General features: G+C 41.3%; 1 protein-coding gene across 3 annotated transcripts in view; it reads left to right on the top strand.

Moving 5' to 3' along the window:
• LOC139130969 (cyclic nucleotide-binding domain-containing protein 2-like) overlaps window positions 1–21,836 on the top strand; it is a 46,375-nt gene that overhangs the window by 7,610 nt on the left and 16,929 nt on the right. The window contains exon 1 of one of the 3 annotated variants that reach the window (XM_070696832.1): window positions 5,418–6,439. The exons of 1 other annotated variant lie outside the window; for it this stretch is intronic. In XM_070696832.1, the coding sequence (XP_070552933.1) occupies window positions 5,771–6,439 (669 nt within the window). In that variant the 5' untranslated portion in view covers window positions 5,418–5,770. Of the gene's footprint in view, window positions 1–5,417; window positions 6,440–16,161; window positions 17,560–21,836 lie in introns of those variants that run through there. One more of the 3 variants, XM_070696831.1, reaches the window with a different exon arrangement.

The raw sequence follows: 21,836 nt of genomic DNA, 5'->3' as shown, positions 1-21,836 counted from the left end.
CATCGCAAAAGTTTGAATTTTCGTTTTATCGACCACAGCTGTGTTAGAAGTGTATCTCCATTGTGTACAATTCCACGGAAACGTTAAAGTTCCTTTCCATGCCTGGTGGAGTGTTTGTGTAATAATTGTATCACAAACCTCTCAACTTGCTGCCAGGTTACATCACAATACGATCAGTGAGGTGCAGTGCGCCATCTACGATCGTTGTCACCACTCTGACACTGCTCCACTTTTACATGCCATGATGATCCTCCGTTTTTTACATAAATCATTTACATTTAGTTATCATCAGGAACGACACTCCTTCCTGATGCAGAAAGCACTCAAAAATATATAGTAAAACTCGCTGTTGACATTCCATCTTCAGTGGCCGAACTAATCACGTCTGTAACTGAAAAAAATATTTCGCGCAGTGTCATTTCCCAGTAGAGGATAACTTTACAACTAACTTGGAGGTAGCTGTTCGTAGCGGCACCAGAATAAAGACAATTGAATAATAATACATTTAACGTTCGTGACCGTTATTATTACACGAAGAAATGAAAAATCAGAAACCAACAAGTTACTAGTACTGTCGGTGAATATCATAAGCCGTATGGCAATACTGAGGAAACTTGGTCCACACAGTGATCAATTGTGCAAGTCAACACAATTCTAGGGGGTCAAGTTGATCAAACGATGTATGCTAGTGCCCACTATCGAAAGCCGATCATTTTCAATCTAGTATTTTCGGGACTCGGTGTTTTATAGGTGTGCCTAGTTTACTTACATATTGCCTACGTCATCTATTCTTCTAAATGTCTTAGGCAAGCTTAGATTGATTTTTTGGCTTACTTTATTATACTGCAAGGAGGAATTTTCAACGTTTTGTTGCTCGAAGTTTGTTTTTGTGTAATTTGATTCTCCCTCTTGGCGTACGAAGAGTCAACGATGGCAGTTGTCACATACTTTAGCGCGGTAATTGGTTATACCTATCCTGTAATGAAAGACAATTGCTGATGTTTTCCCCACGTTCGTTTAATTAAGGTAGTACGCAACTCGAAATTGACAGGTTAACTTTTGCTCAAACTTTCCGTGGGGATTTATTAAACCGGCCCTTTCGAAATCAAGAATAAAATCTAGAGAAACAAATTACTTAATATTTACCGACACATTTAAACAAAATTGAGTCGGATAAAAACTTTTTTACTCCATGAACTTCAAAATATAGCCTACACAAGTGGTAAATAAAACACAAATTGTAAACGGTAGCGAGTCCGAATATTTCGTATTCTATCGTAGACATGTATCTGTGATACTGTATTGACATTACTGTGAAATGAAGATTCATATTGATTGTGCTCCGACAAACCAAGCAGGATAAAATCTAAGACGTGATGGTAGAATTGAGCACTTGCTACCGGCCTGTAGCAAAGCTCAGTCGGTATTTTATTGGTGTTGTTATTATTATCGACAGCACATGTGTGTATTGTAAATACTACACCCGTTCTGCTTGTACGTCATGGAATTGTATCAACAATCACAGAGGTAGATAGGTAACAGCGACATTTCGCCTGTCCGGCCTTAGCCTGAGCGCAGCGCCAACATGTGGCGAACCTTAACATCTTCTGTAGCCAGTTATGTGTCGTTAATAAAAAGAGAGGTGCAATATATTATAACAATGGGTTGTGTAAATGATTGGGATTCGCCACTGACATGCGTCTGGATCGGAAAATCTGTAAGGGGAATCATTATAATGATTTGATAATAATAAAACAATGTTGCCTCAGATCGAAACCACTATATATCTCAGTTATTAAGTTATCGAAATCATAGAACAACTGAAATATTTCCGGATATTTCGCTTTAAGAATTGACCTCTCGAAGAATATCAAACTGAAAATGGACATGTTCTATTTACATCTGAGTACACCCAGATTTTTAACTTTTGTCACGGACGGTAGCGGCATGAGCATGGGAATAGATCATGTACCATTACACTGGCAGTCTATGGTTAAATTTAGCGATCATAGTAATATTTGGTCAGATTAACCGTGTGTCAAAGAATTTGAAGTGTTAACTAAGTCTATATGCATGTACGTACCTTTAATATTTGTCCTTTTACGGCCGAAAGGTTCATTAGGCCTCTGCTGATGAATCGATATAACTCAATTTTGAATGTTTTTGATCAATGTGCATTCCATGCCTTCGTGTTCCTGTTATGATTTGTCGTAGACCAAAACAAATGGCGGCATTTGCTGTTCATTACCTTGAGAGGGTGATAATCCAGGCCAACAGCGTTGAGTGAACCATCGTCGGACATGCAATACTTCTTGACAATGTACGAAGTTGACCACGAGCGGCGCTCGTCGTAATGGAAAACTAAACCCTTTACAGGGAAGTAACCTGTCGTAATTGCCAAGGGGGCAGAACCTATCTTACCTAGGATTTGGATAATTTACGTTAATTTACATATCGACAGTGTGGAAAATTCGAGGGGGCAAGTGCGCCCCCCCCCGGCTTCGGCCCTGTTTATTCCAGCCTCGATCGCAGGCAGTCTAACTTGTAGTGTTCATTTAAAAAGCGGCTTTGGCCCGATGCTCTAACGGTGCATGTTGGTCTGACAATGCCGTAATATCGTTAGTTTGTATACCTCCACATGAGAAAGAGTATATTTCGAAATGACGTAGGAAGACACAACCGAAATTACCGACAGACAGAACTCTGGTCTTTATTTATCCCTGTAAAAAGTTCGCCTTTTGCCCTTTCCATTTGTTTCAAATGCCTCTTCATCGACATCAAGAACAGCAATCGATTACTTCATTCGTCATCGGCTATGACAAACACGAAATACAGTTGTGTCCTGTTTTTCATTCAAAGTTGTACTAAAGGTTTTGAATGCGAAAGTTTACTGTGCCTCCTGGCAGCGATGGCATGCCAACGTAAAACAACGGTGCCTCCTCCAAAGGTTGCACAACACTGTAATTAAAGATCGCGATACTCTCCTGTAAAACAATCGGTGGTTAATTTGCCATTGACGATATTCAGTGATCCAAGTTTCAATGGTCACACATAGATTGGCCAAATAAACACGGCCGGGGAAACAAAGTCTTGCGTGATAGGGGCAATTAGAAAGGGAAATTTCGGGCAAGATGCAAGATACGCGCGTTTTGTGGAGGACGGTTTATGTAACAGACAAAGAAGGTGTCAATTTCGACCCAAGCACCTTCGATGAACGTCCAACGAAGCTCCTTCGGCAACAAAAACGTCGTGAAAATATCCTACTGCTGGTTCAAGACATGGCGCACAAATATGAACGTTTGCAGTTAATTGCCCATCTATTTGAAAGCTACTTGCAATCATAGATCCTAAGGGGTCAATGTTGCCATCAATGGATTCTCAGAACAGATATTCCTATGACGTAATGTTTAACAAAGGAGATAATCAATTTACTTTTAGCGTGACATTACTTTCCCTTGAAGTCGAAAATTACAGATGTAAACATGAGTGAACGTGAACCTGTAAGAAATTTCCGGCGAAGACATCAGTAGATTTTAATATTATTCGCCGACTATCTCGCAAATAGTATCACCTCGCGATCGAAAAACCTGTCACTAACACCATCGATACGTTATCATAACAAACAAAAAAAATAAACGAGCTATGCTTTTTAGGGAGATTTGATTATTTGGAAGACATTCTTGAGAAAAAAGTTTTGAACTTGAATGTAAGAGATACGCAAACCATTTTCATTTTTTGTCATATGGGCCAAAGGTCAGTGATTTGAGCAGGGCACCCATAGTCTCCGGTACCTGTGGCTTTTACAGCTACACAGGTAATAACACGGCAAAAAATATAAATGGTATGGCTGCGTCACTTGATGCATGACTAGTGATTGAGAGTGTTGAAGAACCGACGTGCAATATGACAGCGCATTACGTTAAAAGGCATAGGCAGTGCTATTCTGTCACCCTTCTATAATGCAGCTTCCGCGACTAATGCACGGTATCCACACAGAAACAGTGACGCGGTGTACTCATTGGAGTATGTACAAGCGATGCCGCGTCTTTTTTTAGAATGAGAAAGTGGTTCCTTTCGTTTCAGCGGAAATCTGCACACAATGCAGAATCAATCAATGGCTCTCTGCGAAAAGCAATGTCGAAGAAGAGAAATACACACTCGTAAAAGCAATGCCTTCCAAAAGTGTTCGAGTGGTCCTACACAAAATTTTTGCATACCGCCCTTTAAAAGGGTAGTTTGCAGCATCGTCTTTCAATAGATGGTTTGAACTAGGGTATCGCGTGACAAAACTATTTCATTTCTTGAAATTATATTTTTAGCTTTGAATTTGGGTCTTTCGTTGAAAGTAGCCACGACTGCAAAACAAACACACATTAAGTGTTATTATAGCCTGTGTCAAAACTGCGATGTTTTTCTCTGTTTGTCATGTTTAATGTTTCATGCATGAACCGGAGTTGATACTCTATGGATAATCTGTCCAATGGAATACCTGCGATATGTACGCCGTATAACCATATAGGGTCTATACTATAACGGAACACGCCGCTATGCGTAACGGTTTTCTCTTCAGTCCCCAATTTATCGGCAATGCGACAGTGTGACGAGCATTCGGTAATGACCGCAAATTAACAACTACCTCGCTCCAATTAGGTCATTGACCTGACAGCGGGTTGCCATGACGATCTTTATAGGCCCTGAAAGAAGGCCGTTATTAGGGATACAATGCGCGAAACTAAAGACGCAGCGAATTAGCAAATCACATTATTGGCGTGTCACAATGACAGTGAACTTCAAGTTACTGTCCATGTTGTAATCTACCAGCAACACATCATACGAGGTGTGCCAAGCATAGAATCAGAATGCCAGCTTCCGAAATCCTGCAAAAGCGACGTTTACAACGACTTTACTTATGTGTAAAAATGCGCGTTTGTAGTTGTCATGGTGATTCGTTATGTAATCACACCACCAAATACCATGATGTGTCACCTAATAATATTTATACTAAAACAATGGGGTGTACCAGAAGCGCCCTTTGTAAATTATTCATTTAAAGTGTCATGATATCCTCGCCAGAATTTTATATCGCAATTTGGGTTAAAGAAACGCAACATAGAGGTAATGTAGTGTATTTGTTTGTTCGTCAGGTCACAGTCCCTCTGTGGTTAGATACGTTGGAGTTTTACAACTACGTTTTGATCTTTTGAAAGTCAAATTCGTTCAAATTGAGTCAAAAACAAAGGGGCGTTCAATAGAAGAGTGGAGGTTATTTTGTTGTTGCTGGACCGGTGTCCATATTCACAATGAGCCATTGTTTTACTGACAATACCGCCTCGGTGCGCTTGAGTAGGTTGATCGAATCGAACTCAGTCTGTAAGTTTTGCGCAGACTCAATGCGAACGTCGATCTTGCGGTGCGGCACACAAGTGTTCATTGAACAGTCTGAGGTACACAACTCCAGCAGCAGTGCATGCTTGCGATGTTTACGATATTTACAACGTCCTTTTGAACGACAGTGAAGAGAGAGAAAAGTATGTCGAAAATTCTCGTCTGCAGCAGAACTTCGACGACCGACGGATAAGAGTTACGATGGGAACTCGGGAGAGAACTCATAACACATACAGGTATTTTCTCCGTTGGCAAGCCATGGACCTGTAGAACAAAAACTCGCTCGTCCTTTACTTGTCAGCCGACGTGTATTTTGAAAAATTGAAAATACAGGCCGAAATTGTGGAACCAGACCGGGTGATATCTAAACCCTCAAATTCACACTATGGCAACAATCGGTGACGTTGAGGTGGGACCCGATTCCGCCAGACAGCTACGCGCCTCAATGGCCATGCACCAGGTGAGGAGGTCGCAGCTAATGCGGGAGTTGGCGCACACCAACGATAAAGAAGCGATTCAGAGGAGGGAGTCCCTCATCGCCGGAGTCCTCCGGAGGATGAGTCTAAGCGAGCAGAAAGAGCCCCCTGCTCTGAAGAGGAGGGGGAGCCGGGTCGCCATAATGAATGGAACGCCGCGCGGCTTGCCCGGGAGGAGACTGTCTAATTGGTCGTTGCTACGGCAAAACATTGTGAATGACGCCGACACACAGAACTCTGGCAACGACGCCAAGGGAAGGCGTAGCAGCAAACCCGCTCTAATAACAAGACGGAATAGCACCTTTATGTTGGGCGGAGCTCAAACTTCTCCCGGCACTCAGGCTGGAAGGCGATTTAGTTTATTTAGGCAGACCAGCGACGAGGTGCCCCGTCTGCTACGAAGGGGAAGCCATTTAGCCAGAATGCGCAGTCGTCGGATTTTAAGCCTCGACTCTGGCAAGGATGCCGCGGACAAAAATATGAAAAAGAGCGGGATTCCAAAATTTAGGGCGCAAGTTCGCAGTTTGATGCAGTTCTACGTGAGATTGGCCAAAGTGGTGGACAATTTCAACAATGAGGTGAGTTCGGCTCAAATTTGCACCTTGGCCATGAAAATGTCTTCTCATTTCCTGAGCATGTGTTTATGTTCTTCACAATTAAATGATTGTGAGACTCAAATGCACAGCGCATTCACTGCTGAGGCATGAGTGATGCGTACAGAGTACTGCCTCAGGTGCTTCGTCAACATTCGATGCTATGGGAAAAACCACAGCAACTCAGTGCAAAGTCGAGGCTATGGCGAAAAATTTGTCTCAACGAATTTCTACCGCTAAAGAGGGCAAATACAGATTTGTTTGCGCATGACGTCATCACCATATCATTTTACGTTGAGTTTAATTCGACACTGTGTATATATGTCAATCATAATATCAAAGTGGTGGAGGTGATTTCAGTTTTAACGTTCTGAACAGCGCCTCGCTTAAGCGTGGAGGGCCCCCGTGTGTAACTGACGTGAAATACCCGGTGCGGCCGAATCCAGAGTAAATAATTGATTTGAAAATCACAACGCACTAATGAATTAAAAATCAACGGTCTGGGGGAAAACAAACAAATGAAAACTGTAGAGCGTAATTAACGTTTGTTTCATGACATTATGCCAACAAACCATTAATCATACAAAGAAATATCCCTTAAGCATTTTAATGATGAAGCGATATTCCGTATGGCACACACTGCAGCTTGGCTTTACTATGGCGGAAATAATAACGCGCAGAAAATTGCAGAATTGGACCATGATTAATTGATAACAGTTCGATGAATTAGATAATTAACTGATTTACTGTAAACTAAATTGGTGGTTTCATTTCGACATTTATTCAGCTTTGCGCTCCACCGAAACAAACTTTGAAGTGTTATAACACACAGCCCACAGCAAATTTATCTTTTTTCTTTAATATTTTGGCTTCATATATCATTATCAACTGCTCTTTCACGCTCTTGCAGATTCATATTTAAATACGCGACATTAAACCCGCAATTACCGCCAATGGCCGTGAAGCTGGCATTACTGTCGATAACAAATGATTTTAGGTCCGGGCAAAAATTCAATCATCAAAAAATAACAATGTTTGTAGCATCCATCACACAGAATGAGTTTCCGTTTGTGAAGTTCAATGTTGCGTTCTTCGCCATTTACGAGACACTAGGTCGATAAAACACTACATATATCCAAAACTGTCGACAGGGGATGTTTCTGGGTCCAAGAAGTATTATGCAATGTGCAAAACTTTTGATTCCAAAATTATAACATTTTACGACGGGAGACACGTTATATGTGATAGACTTCACAAGGCTGTATTGGCGATTAAATCGAATGAGTCGCGCTTTAAAATTGATGTCATCCCACTGATTAGTCCTGATGTAAAATTGGAATTATTACACAGCCTCGAAGTGACTTTGGCACTGGAGTAAAAGCACACTGTACGAAGAAAAATCCATTTATAGGTATTTTTCCGATAGAATACATATTTAACTCGTTTGAGGAGTCCTTCAAGGCCAATCCAGACACAACAAATCCATTTAGTTTGCCAAAGACACTTAAACACCTCGACACAGGATAAAATAAATTGAGTGTGTTTACTCAAACAGGTAAATTGAATCAGTGGCCAAACTAAACAAATAGCAGATTACGTGTCCGCCGGCGTCCTATAAAAACCACTGTCGAAACCATCGAATTTATCACGCCGGTTGCCAATGGTATCTGGGAAAAAAAACATTAAAGAAAAACGATAGTCAGAAAGTGACGTACTTTTCACTATTTCATAATAAAACTGTGAAGATTATACCGGGTGCTATCGATACGGCTGATCGCAAACAAAAGATCAATCGATATTATATATAAATATTAATAGCTCCAGATTAGCACCGCCCTTCTTCTATGCCTCTCCAAGTTATCTCTATATTGTCTTTAGTGTTACTTGTACAAAGAAGTCAGCCCGAGGAATTAAGAGAGAAAAAAGGGAAAGGGCTGTCAATTTTGTGTACGTCATCGATTTTCGGCTGGCCGGGCAAACGAATACAAAGCGAGTGCTGTGACAACAAATTGAGGACGTCACAAGGGATTGCCTTCATTCTTTGATTGCGTCGCTAGGCTTGTGACCAAATCCACGTTTTGTTTTGTTTCTTGTGTTTGTCTTCTTTTCCAGTCATTTTTTCCTCCGCACCGGCACGAATTTGTCATGGGATTTATCCGTCTGTGTACACTTTTGTCGCCTTGCAATCAAAACACTTGGATCTGGAGCCGCACACACGGCCGGTGAGGGACAAAAGCTTTGTGCTTAAAATCTCACGATTGTCTAACGCGAAATCTTCCCTTCGACATCTCCAACGGGTCCGTTCAATATTGCTAACTAGTTCGACAATGAATCTTGCGTGGTCTCGCTTACACGTCGGTAAACAATAAACAAAAGTAAGGAGTTACCCTCGCCACGTTTTTTTCCCCATTTCCCCTCGATAGAAAGAAACCATTTGCACAAAGGGGTGTGCGTAAACTGTGCCAACGGCGATATTAAAAATGACCACTTTTAGCTTGCTCTATTTGGTTTGGTATAACACTTGGCCAGAGTCCATTCTTATCATGGACTTTTGAAAATGCAAAACCACCTGTTGTTGCAATTTGTGACCGAGCTAGACAGCCCTGATCAATTGGAGGTTTTGTGTGTGTAGATGTTTCATGCATGAATAGGTTAACATCGCTGTCTCTCTGGCAAGCTTGAGTACCCTCCCCCGCCAATTAGTCGTTTAGCAGCATTTTGCGTCTGTATTATACGACGGTTCCTCCACCAACTTCCATTAGCGGCAACTTGTGATGCATCTTCCATTATTTTTTGTTCTGTCTGTAAAACATTGTTCCGCGTTGTGCACCTAGAAAAAATGCTTTCGAAATGCCGAGGGTTAAAATTGTCAAAGACAGCCTGTATGCCTGCGTGTATTGCTCAGTCATCGTTGACTACAGAAAACGTAACCAGGCCCTAAAATCATTTTGATTAGTAATGTTGTATGCGATGTATTGTGTCGACAAGAGTCACTCAAATACACTGATTAAAATTTCATAAGCTATTGTTTCCATTAAGTTAAGTTAGACGAATATGAATCTTTAAAAATCCAAAATGCATTCAGTTGATAGGTAAAGAACCTTCGTTTCGTGGCCTGTCGGTTGATACCTTCAGCGAATTTTTGACAAGGAAGTGGGGGATGACCGTATTGTACCCTGTCTTTCTATTCACGCACTGAACGCGTTACTAAAGCAAACTACTCAACGCACAGTGTTGACAGAACTATTCATACATTGCTTCCAATACCAAAATTCCCGAAGCGTTTACTTGCAGTCATGTATCGTACCATCAAGACAAACACTTGAAGAATATACAATGAACAGACTATGCGTAAATTCTTGTCCCTCCAGCACTATAATCCTTAGGTGTGTTGCGGGCCGGCGTGCGCCGAACTGTGCGCGCAGTGTTTATTCTAAAAGTGTCATTTCGGCCACCTGTGAAGATAGCTTTTAAACAGTGGATTATCAAGGACTTATACACCGCGAGTCACAGGCAATGGTGTTGGTGAAACTACTGACTGACGGGAATTGGAACACGTGTGTAACATAGTGGCAGCTAATCGATAGGCTGATGACTTGAGTTTTTTCTGCTTCGATAACCAGCTGTTTGTTCATCCCGACGAAGCCGAAAAACAAATAGTAGATTCCTGCGTGGTTCTGTGTCAGTGTGTGTAGTGCCGTGGTCTACAGTTTCCCATTGAACAAACACGTAAACGCGGTGGAGAAGTTGTGAAATCAGACCACAAGAACACATATATTTGCCAATGCATAGATACTAATACACAAGGAAATATTTCGTTCAGTAGAGGTACCTAGATAAAATAAATAGATGGATAGATAGATAGATAGATAGATAGATAGATAGATAGATAGATAGATGTAGATAGATAGATAGATAGATAGATAGATAGATAGATAGATAGATAGATAGATAGATAGATAGACAGACAGAGACAGACAGACAGGGACAGAGACAGACACATACATGTGTCCATACATACGTCCGTCCGTCCGTCCGTCCGTCCACACGTACGTCCGTCCATACATACATACATACATACATACATACATACATACATACATACATACATACATACATACATACATACATACATACATACATACATACATACATACATACATACATACATACATACATACATATGCAGATATGTGCATAACATAGCACATATTATAATAAATCATGTTACATACAGATTCACTATAGGTATTTGCGTCGAATATAAACATGACAACATATCTGATAAGAGGTGGGATAAGGCTTGATAGGTATTTGCGTCGAATATAAACATGACAACATATCTGATAAGAGGTGGGATAAGGCTTGATACAGTACTTTCTTTAATTAATCACCGTATTAAGAACTTTTACGTGCATGCAGTGAATTCATTTTTAATACCAGGGGCAAACATCCCGTCGTGAGTCGCATTTACTTTAAATGTAGATACTGATAAACTTCCTCTTTGCTGTAACCATGTGATTCACTCTAACAGAGGGAAAGGGTGTCTAAATCGAGACAGTTTCAAACTTTCTAAAGAGTGTGTACAAAGGACTAATTAAGCTCACCATTGGTATAATTAGTGCGGGTTGCGATTCATCTATGGGTTCGGCAAGAATACACCGTGAACATGAAAATTGTGTTACACAAAACAGTTAGCGGGCTGCTCAGAATATTTTCTCCTATGCGTCGAATCCAGTAGCAACTAATGGTTAACCATGGTTTCGTCAATAGGATTCTTCACGACAGAACGATAGATTTGGGCTGTTTTTTTGGTGGTGAGGTGTGTCACTGGCAAATAGCCCCGGAGAATTGCCAAGCATTCTTTCATCGCCTCACCACGTTTGTCAACTCAATTCAGATCTTTTTTTTACGGTTTCGGAATGACAATGGTTGCCGCCGGTAGGGATTGTACACGCCGATTAGGTAATCTTACATGTCGCTTAGAGCTATATTGGAAGACCCTTTAGCAGTGGTATGGTATTTTATCCCTGTTCACGCTGTCGGTACTAATCCTGCCGACGTTTTCTGAAATCGTCCTCGCACGGGGCAGCAGGGTTACCGGGAAATATACGAACTCATGGCCCTAGGACGATCCATTTGGCCGCAGACCGATGTATATCTCAGTAGAGTCAATTTCTGAAAGAAAAAAAACGCTATTCATAGACTAGTTCTGATCATGATAGGTGAAATTTACTGCAATCCTCAAACCGTCCGTGCAGAAACTTGTCCACTCGTGACATGCATTCCATGGCATAGTACTTCCACCAGTGTTCTTTAATATACAACTGGACTAGTTTGTATGACAGACGAAAGTGCCGGTCACTTTGAATGGTAATAATTCATCTTTTAACTAGATCTGTTCTAGACTTAACAAGCAAAAGTCACCGAATAGATCAAATAATCGAATGATATATTCAAGGTATATTTACTGTATCTTATTCCATGCATGAGTATCCCTCGATGGTATACCGACAAAAGAGCGATAAAATTCAAAACACAATCGTCGACTCGGACTATAGCGCCCCCACCCCATTGGTTCGGATACAGTAGCCCAGATAAATGAATAATTCGTGGCGTAATATCGGGAAATGTTTTGACCAGTCACTTATGATGGTCTGTGAGACGAAATACTCCTCCTATCTTCCTTTTGAATGTGGCCATATTGATGTTGACTGTGTTGATGTCTTTGTTGGGGCAGTATGCACACCTTGACATTGAAAAACTTTAACTTTTTCTCAAAATGTCCTTAATGTGTAACTTTAATCCATCCCCTTTCGAAATGAAAAATACAAATCACGGGTCACTGTTTACTATATGGTACCTAGAGGAACAAATTATCCAATATTCACCGATATTTGAAATTCAAAATAGCAGCCATCCCTGTATTAACTCGAAAGAGAAAAATACAATTTTCGACTTTAACAAAAATAAGCAGATGAAACTTTATTTTCACTCAGCGAGTTTCAAAATTAGCCCCCACAAGTGGTAGAGCAAAAAGGCATCGTAAAATTTGAGTCTAAATATCTGTCCCCGAGGCGCATGCTTCCTTATCAATGCAGGTCAGTCACTCTCTTGAAAATACTTTGCCGTCATTTTTAGAACTGCGCCTCCAAGCGGTGGTGTACAGCACTCGTATTATTAATGGAGAAAGCCTCATTTCCGAAAGCAATATTCCAGCATGGTGGCTATTGATAAATGTAGACGTTTGACCCCTGTTTTTACCTTTGGAACAATTGTGAGAAAATGTTTAGTTTTAACGCCAGTATTTGGGCCAAAATGTGATCTGTCGACTCCTGATTTTACAGAAGACTGTAGAGTGCGCGCTTTGTAGTTCGAACTGTTCAGGGCACACCTGTACGAAAAGCGGTTGAGGGCGTCAACTCCCGGCGTCTTGCACATTATTTCACCAAATTCAACGGTGAATATTTTACCTTTAACACGTAACTCGGTTTAGAGAGTTTGAAAAGTTTGGAGAGCAGACTTAAATAAACAATCGCATCAACGAGTTCAAATTTTTAAATTGACAGATTTGGGCTCCCCGCTAATCGAAGGATACCTTGAAGTGTCTGTAGTAATAGCGGCTAACGTACGAAGCGATAAAAAATCAGTCCCTTTAAAGATTATATAACCAAAAGTGGCAAAGCACGACGAGATTCCACAGTTTTACTATACTTCCATTCTAATTGTCCCGTCGAAGTCATAGTTGAGTATTATTGATCGGGTATAGTTTTTGCAAGGCGAGAATATATAACCAAATTTTGACATAACGCAGCTTGATTCGATAATACACATGCACGACTGTTATTTCAACATCCTTTAGAGCGCACCTTCCCAACGCTTTTACATCAGTATCATAGTTTGCCAGGATTCAATTTTCTGTTAAAATTTACTGTCTTCGAATTACTCCTATTTGCCGAAGATTAATACACTGAAGCATACACCGAGAACAAGAAGTACGGACGGCGGACGTGCTTTCCCGAGTGTATCGCTTTGACTCTGGTATTCTTTATGGGAAGAAACTTGACAGGGCCCTGACAGTATAACAACGTTAATCCGAAATTGAAGACCCTGTTTATTTGCGAATAGCAAAGGGCTATAAATTTAAACCTGAGCTCTGTTTGCAAATCACCGTGTATTGATATGGACGCGAAATAGATCTTTCTTTTCCATTGATTGATTGTTGATCGTTCGATTGAATTACGTACACAGAAGACGCTCAGCTACATCATCGAGATCACTAAAAGTTTGAAATGTCTCTGAACGAACCACAATTACCAATTACAGAAATGAACGTAACACCTTCTTTACAAGGTGAAACGACAACCCGGCAAAGATTCAGTTACAGTTAATTCTGAGCTTAATATAGTACTGTGGCCCGGCGAAGGTGACACTACATGCATCTGTTACAATCCAAAACTTTGTCTCAAGTTTTACCAGCAACCGTACAATATTATCTCTGTCGTCGTGGTATCTGGCAGTTTTTCGTAAGCACGATAAAGACTCGAATGCTCAGCAAAGTTTTTATTCCCAAGACACAAGTCTGACCAGGACGTGTGTCTGTACAGTTGAAACCAGTTTGACCCTTCTAGTGGAATTGAAAACAGATTTTTCCAAAATCGAACGATGTCTGGGTCATATCCTTTGAGAGGTTAGCTTCTTGCCTTCTGACGATAAAATGCAAACTTTGATTAAGATTACAAACATAGGAACATATGCACACATGTATGTATGTATGTATGTATGTATGTATGTATGTATGTATGTATGTATGTATGTATGTATGTATGTATGTATGTACGTATGTACGTATGTATGTATGTATGTATGTATGTATGTATGTATGTATGTATGTATGTATGTATTCATGCATGCATGTATGTATGTATCTTTGTATGTGAGATTTTTTACAAGAACAAGGATTATATATACATACATATATATATATATATATATAATATATATATATATATATATATATATATATATACATATATATATATATATATATATATATATATATATATATATATATATATATATATATATATATATATATATATATATATATATACTTTTAGTAGATCAACTGAGAAGAAAGGGTAAAGAGGCAGGATCAACGACTGATTTGCATCTTGCATGACATTGAGAGATTGAAATAGGCTGGAATGGGGGAGAGACGGTCCTAGTCTCTAAAACTTTCATAAATCCAACATGAGCAAATAACGTATCAGTACAAATACAATAAATACCAAGTAGGAATTCAAACAAACCGAGGAACTGTGTTTCATTTGTACTCTGTTGTTGCAATCAATTTAATGCACGTAGCCATGCGATGAAGTTCTCGTTAACTGTGATCAATGGCTCGTATCTTGATCCCTCAGTGACGTCAGCCAGGGTTGGTTGCCATCGAAAGCACGCCTGCGCCGTGTACGCATTGTCTCTTACACAGAGCCGCCGTTGCCAGCTCATGCACTTTGCACGGCGTTATTTACTTTTGTCTTTTCAACGAGAGCGATTGAAATTTTGATTGGAAAAAAGTTTTAACTAATTGACAGAGCGGGCTGGGCGCTTGTTTATTTGAATTTGTGAATAAGATTTACCGTGTATTGATCCCCAAAGCCGCAGCAGTTTTCGAAACTCGGTCAGTGGCCGGGTCTTTACCCCACTTGTCCTCACGATAACCTTGTCACATGAGTAATTCATGTCAGGCTGTAACTTGAGGTTCAATTTATCTCTTAAACACATGAGAGCGGTCATTCTCGAGTCCTATGACTCGTTGTCTTGAAGATTGCAAACATCTTGATACCACGATTGTATATTGCATGCCAACGAAGTTTCCGACTTGAAACACGAGAATTTACGTGGTTTGCTCAAATCTCATCACGCACTCAAACGCTTTTGCGGAATACGAATAAAGGTAAAATATACGTATTTTCTTGCAATCGTGTAAAATTAATGCCCTGGCCCTGTCGTCCATCCAAGAGACGAGACACAATATTGACGTCAATGCCATCTTGTTGCAGGAAATATCTGTGTATAAAGAGCAGCGAAAATATTTTTTTAACTCACTGGCAATCCCTCAACAAACGCCGATGTGTGTTGGGTAGCAACCCTAATCCCCCGTCTTGACTAAATTGGCAGCTATCGATAGCGTTGCCACCTTAATCGGGTCACGTCGGGTCAACCCCAGTGTTTACGTTTCTCTTGTAACATGCCATCCGGCAAACAACGGATCTTCTTCAGCGCAAAGCCAGTTCTATGATCCGCTGGCAGACTATCACACGAATTGTTATTCTTTGCCGGCTTCAAGGGCTCATAACAATTGCGATAATGAAATACCGCCCGTGATATCATATCCATCGGGGACTTGTCTCAGTCTTGCCTGTTGTTCCTGGAGTATACTTACATACACCCTTTACAAATGCTACGAGCGAAATGAGCTAATGACGGCCTATTGTTCCTCCTAGCGTGACAGCACAGAGCATCCCCGATTAGAATTGGCCAAGAAGTACTTTTGTCCCTTCCAACCTCGAGGCATTCTTAAAGTCCTAGGTCAGGGATCTGGGATGACTCAGAGTAATTATGATGCCATATGCTTAATAACAGTGACTATTTTTTCATCCCACACCCACTTTTTAACAAAAGGAACGTTCCCTTGCACTGCCACTTCGACGGTGAAGGTTTCGCTTCTTTAATAGTCGCCACACGTAACAAGGTCGTTGGTACGCGATTAATACGAGCAGTGGGCAGTGAAAGCTGTCACATTTTGAATTTGTGCGCGAACCGGACCCAGGCCCGGCGATAGTGATACTCGCACTCCGATTATAGCACAGTGCCTTCTCGCACTCATTGATTGAGCATCTCTCTAGCTGGTCTTTTCGTCCACAGCGAGAACAACAGAAAGATAAGGGACGGTATAAGTGTTTACAGTTTAATCATATAATTATACTGAACGCTCCAGCGAACTGTTTTACAAGCGCCTCATCCACTGCGAAATTTCACCGTTGTCAAATTCATACGCAGCGAGGCTACGGATTGGTTTCCCGGCAGGCTTGGCAGCACTGAAGTCCAGAGATCTTCCCAACCTGCCAGTCACTCACAAATCCGACCAGAGCATGGCGAACACAGCAGTTGTGACGACGGGGTTGGTCAACCTTGGAGTTAACGCTGCCGGACCGTCCGCCGACGCCGACGAGGAGCAGGGAGAATTTAAAGCGCCAAGAAGACGACAAAGACTGGATATTCTGTTCCATAACGTGAGGAAAACAGCCGGAGTGACTTTCATGCCCAGGATAAACGGGACTGTACAAAGTAACCGACAGAAACCACCAAAGTCCCACAAAAGCGGAAAAAATAGCGAGGAGTGTTTTCAGACGACTTCAAGAGTTGAGTCAGTGTCGCGGCAATCAAGTCTGTCGCCTTACTCGTATATCGACGCAAACAAACGAAGTGGCTCTACGGACATTTTAAGAAGACGGTTAAGAAACTTTAAAACCGATAGCAAATCGAGCTCCAGCGGGTACGTGAGCGGATCTGAAGAGTCGTTTCATTGCAGTGGTGCATCTCCTAGCCCAGAACTCAAATCGAAACAACAGGACTACATCACCGAGGAAAAGATATCTTTGATCGAGTCGACTTGCACGAAGAACCGGGCAGACACTATACTCCCTTCGGTTGACGGTGAAGCAATACCATCGTGCGAAAAGGCCGAGCAGTTCGAGGTGCCTGCGATGATGTCCTGCAACTCTGAGATCGGAAGCGAAGTCAAGTTCGCGGGACTACCATCGGAGAACCCTGGTACCATCGATAACAAACAGCCCGACACGGGCTCGAAACCCGCCAAGACGGGAAGAAAATCGCTACCTAGCGAGAGGAAACTCAACAAATCGCACTCGTTTCCCTCGCCGCATTTTCCATCATTCCACGACTTAGGAAACATCGCACGTCATCATCATCATCATCATCATCACCATCACCACCATCATCGGCACCGAGTGCTCCGTCGTGGTCGAAGCCGTGGTGAAGGCGAGCTCGTGCATTCCGTCAAATTTAAATTTGCTATGGTAGGAATATTAGATTTTTATCAGTAATACGATTCACAGTGATGACGTCATATTGTCATCAGAGTCCGGTTTTTTTTCTATTTACCTGTTACTCCCTTTCCCTTTTTCTTTTATAGTTCCACTGCCTTCTAGAGACAGTCATATAAATGCTTTACAACAAAAGTATTACGAGAAAATTCTTCCTGGCCAAACCGCAATGCGTGCCATAACCTGCACTCCCTTTAGGGTAATGATCTGTTAAAGAGCATACATGAAATATTGTTTATCGAGTAATACGCTGTGATGAACATTTCTCGAGGGTGTATGGGAATCCCATCTCCTCTATCTACGCGTAACTTGAGTAATACCGGATAATATTTCCAAAGATAGCAGTCAGCTGTGAGCGGTCGTTGTGCCCCGGCCACTCTTATAATCACCTAGAATCTGCTTTTTCAAATGAAACAACACACCACACATATATACACAGACACACACATAAGGGGAAACCACAGATATACGGTAAGTATATACATACTGCGAATTGATAACGAGCCGTTGTCGAGTCGCAATTATAAACATTTGTGAATGGGACGGCAGGCGTTCATTGACTGACAGTGTTTGTATACGGAGGATTCAATTTACGTGTATCAGATTGTGCCTACTCCAGTGTGTTTGAATGAAACGTAACACGTTATTGAGACGATCGCCTTCACACAATTGAGTTCGATTACAATGCCCTGGCCTTTACTTGATGCTTAAATTTCTTGAGTAGATCGGACGATTGATGCTACGTATTATCCAATTGCACTAGATCGTCAGCCCTTGAAGTAAACAACGGTGCCGGCGCTTGCTTGTCTTTTTCCTCGCGATTTTGTGTCGACTGAAAACGGGTCAGAGTTCACTTCAAGTTCAGGGATGACCTAGGAAAGAAAGACGGGCGCTTTCTCAGAGCTAAGACTCTTAAACAGCCAGTTCAATAAGAAGAAAATGTCGACGCAACTTTTATTGAGGATAACCCACGTATTATTCGCAAGTCTGCACCGTGGAAGACAGAGGCATTGCTCTCTAGCAAGTAACGTCTCGTACATACCATCCACACTGCATTGCCAACATCCTATGTGAATTGTTTGGGTTTCTTTCCGTATTGAAGACGCATGCGCAAAAATCATCCATGTAGCAAAACATATCCTGAACCTTACAAACCAACATTCACTGTTTGCTTGAATAACAATTTCCGACGGCACATGTGATAGCGAGTCACTAACAACTACTGTAATGAAATTGTAGTGGTAGCCTTCATAAAGTCTAATGGGTCGCTATACTTGTAGTTACTTGTAAGCTGCAAGCTTTAATCTAGCTCAAAGGTTAACGTACTTCTTTCTGCTCATTCCGTGCGAGTAGAATCTGAGTGATTGCTCAGTATCTCTATGTATTTCCAGGTTTAGAAGAAGACTCTTAAACTAATGAGTAATCATAAAATACGGCTGTTTAAGGTAGATTGTGCCTCGCCAACATCGTTTTCGAAACACTTAAATTATCAAATAAAACACACTTGGGGTCTACCATAGTGAGTCAAACCATGGAGGATTCGGAGTAAATGAAATTTTCATTGTATTGGCTTTGTGAAAGTCCCAAATTTAATTTTGCCCCTTGGAGTTTACGAAATGAATGGCGGCCATATTGAATTGTTGAAAAATTGGTAAATCTATGGAATTTATTTCTGTACACAGGGATGCTTTATTTACGTTGTTGACAGTGAAATAGAATGACTCAAAGTTTTGTCGAGGAAAGCTCAAAGAAAAGTTAAAAACTTTCCGTTTCGAGGCGCGCTTTGTTTTTAAGTTTTACTCAGTTCAAGTTTTAAGTTCGCCGCTTGTCGCGGGGTGCAATGCAAATACACAGATTACACCATTAACTGTTGATATAGTTGCCACTTTTTCATATTGAAGTGTTTGCGATCGGGAGAGTGTAACCAGTTTCCCCGCAACGGCACTGACTTACTGCTGGGTCAGAAAATAAGGGTTGCTAGAATCAACAGGGTGACGGAAGCAACCGGTAAAAACACCCCTTGAATGTTTTCACTTGTGTGACTCCAGAGTTGGATTATGATAATGAAATATTTTTTAGAATTATCTATTTGTTAAAATATTTGCATATAGACACGCTTGTGGCACATTTCGGTGAAATTTTCAGTGAAATACTGAGAGAGGTCGTCTATTATATTGTGTTTGCTCTGAAGAGTGACAATGTCGCAGAGTCAAGATTCAATTCTTAACTTGTTCTACCTATACGACTATGGCAATTTGTCTCTACCCCTTGGCAAATAGCAATAATCCCGTCACCACTGATTGAGGCTTTATGGCTTAAAATGACATAAAACTGATTAACGGAAAAGAGAAACTACATAAATTGTACTGTAACAACAACATGCGAAAATTAAGGCTACAAGCAATCAAAAAAAAAACATCAAACATTTACAGTTTTTCGGTTTTTTCTCATCGTATGCAGCCTTAGATCATTCGCTAGTTGTTTGAATACAGTACCGGAATATTTCCTTCTTTAATGGGATGGCACGAAAACTCTGATTGCGGGTCAATATCTGTTTGGCTAAAGTTTCATTTGGAAAACGTAAACACGACTGTTTTGTTCGCCGGGCGTGACCTTTTGTTCTTAGCGTGACCTTTGCTTCCGAGCGGCAATAAAATAACCATTCCATCATCTGACAGGGGTGCATGTCAAAAATTTTGAGGCTTCAAGTCACTAAGTTTTGACGTTTATAGCAAGAGTAATATTTTAGCGCTGTTTCTTCTTCGTGCCCGGTCGTAAAGTCAGCGTGGCTTCTAGGCGCCATTTCCCGCAAGTCTGCAAGCAATTTCCCTCTCTCACGACAGGCATGGCGGAGTATTCTTATTGTATGCAATGTTGACATCGCGTGAACTTTCAGCTGAGATGTAAAGTCGTTACTCATTTTAAGTCGTCAAATTCAGCGTATTGCACGGTAATGTATTCGACCTTCCAACGCGCCACCGATAACGGAATTCGTGCTTGAATCCCAGTTCGGACTTGTTATGGAGTTTATGTGGTCTCGTGCCAGCAACGACTTCAATTCGTTTGATGGTTTGTGTACAACCTTGTCGCAGTTTTCAAGCTTTGTTTTGATTTTACAGACTTAAAACATGTTGTCAGTGCAGGTTCTAGGCTATCTTTGGACATTAAGTAATTAGATACTTAACCTACGCTATTCAGTTGTGGTGTTTTTATTTCGGACAGAACAATCACAAACAACAAACCGCGTCGTGTATTGTGTGAAGTATGAAATTTGGCCTTGCACTTCAAACAAGGCTTGCCTCATTCATCTGTATCAAGAATTGCGAACTTGAAGGTCATATCGACCGTGACAGCCTTGTCCGGTGACCATGCAAGGAATGAAAACAAATACCACACGAATGTCGCCTACGAGGGCGCGCTTGAACACTGGAGGCCTTGGCCCAGACGGAGTTTGCTATGATCAGTCCGGGTTATGTCCATAGAGAGGATATTACGATTGACCAATCAGCGAACCTGCCGCCGCCAACGTCATGAATAATTAACCATGCAAACCTTGGCTCGTACATTGCAACGAGTTTGGAACTTTTCGGCTTGATTTCGCCCTTTATTTTTAGGACTGGGTAGTTTTTACATGTAGACGTTACGCACAATGTTCAGTGCGGCCGAGATGGTGACCGACACAAGTGGTTAGTACATTGAAAATTACTTATTTGGATGAATTTTCTGGCCGGGTACGGCTCCTAGAAATCAGCATTTGACAATTGTAAATCTACAGTAAGTTATTTGTCGCCAAATATCGCCTACTTTTGGTCAAATTTCAATTTAACCTTGCCATCTGCAGTATGGAGAATGTTTCAAGCTTTGCAAAGATGGGTCAACTGTTTTAGTCGGTCATCGGAGCACGATGGAGCACGATTTTTTCGATCACCATGCATTTCCCGGTACGATCGACCCTTCGCTCAGAAAAACGCGCGCCGGATCAATCGCCGAGAAGTTAACCAAAAGCTGGAAAAGAGAACGAAAAACGTACAATAACTCTTTGTGGAATATGGTCAAGGTTAAGAACTCAGAAAACTATTGTTGAAGAAATCTTACAATTTTTAACACCGTAGAACGTCGCCTATCGACTGGAGCGAAGATACTTCCGGGTAGCCAACAGTCTCACTCGATCGGTGGATCTGTCAGGTCGTATCGCGATCTGAACAAAGTGAACCAACGTAACCTTTGACCCTTGTTACATATACAGTACG

Source organism: Ptychodera flava, chromosome 4 (genome assembly GCF_041260155.1).
Source record: "Ptychodera flava strain L36383 chromosome 4, AS_Pfla_20210202, whole genome shotgun sequence".
NCBI lineage: Eukaryota > Metazoa > Hemichordata > Enteropneusta > Ptychoderidae > Ptychodera > Ptychodera flava.
The sequence above is the reverse complement of the archived record's forward strand: the minus strand, read 5'-3'. Positions and strand labels throughout refer to the sequence as shown.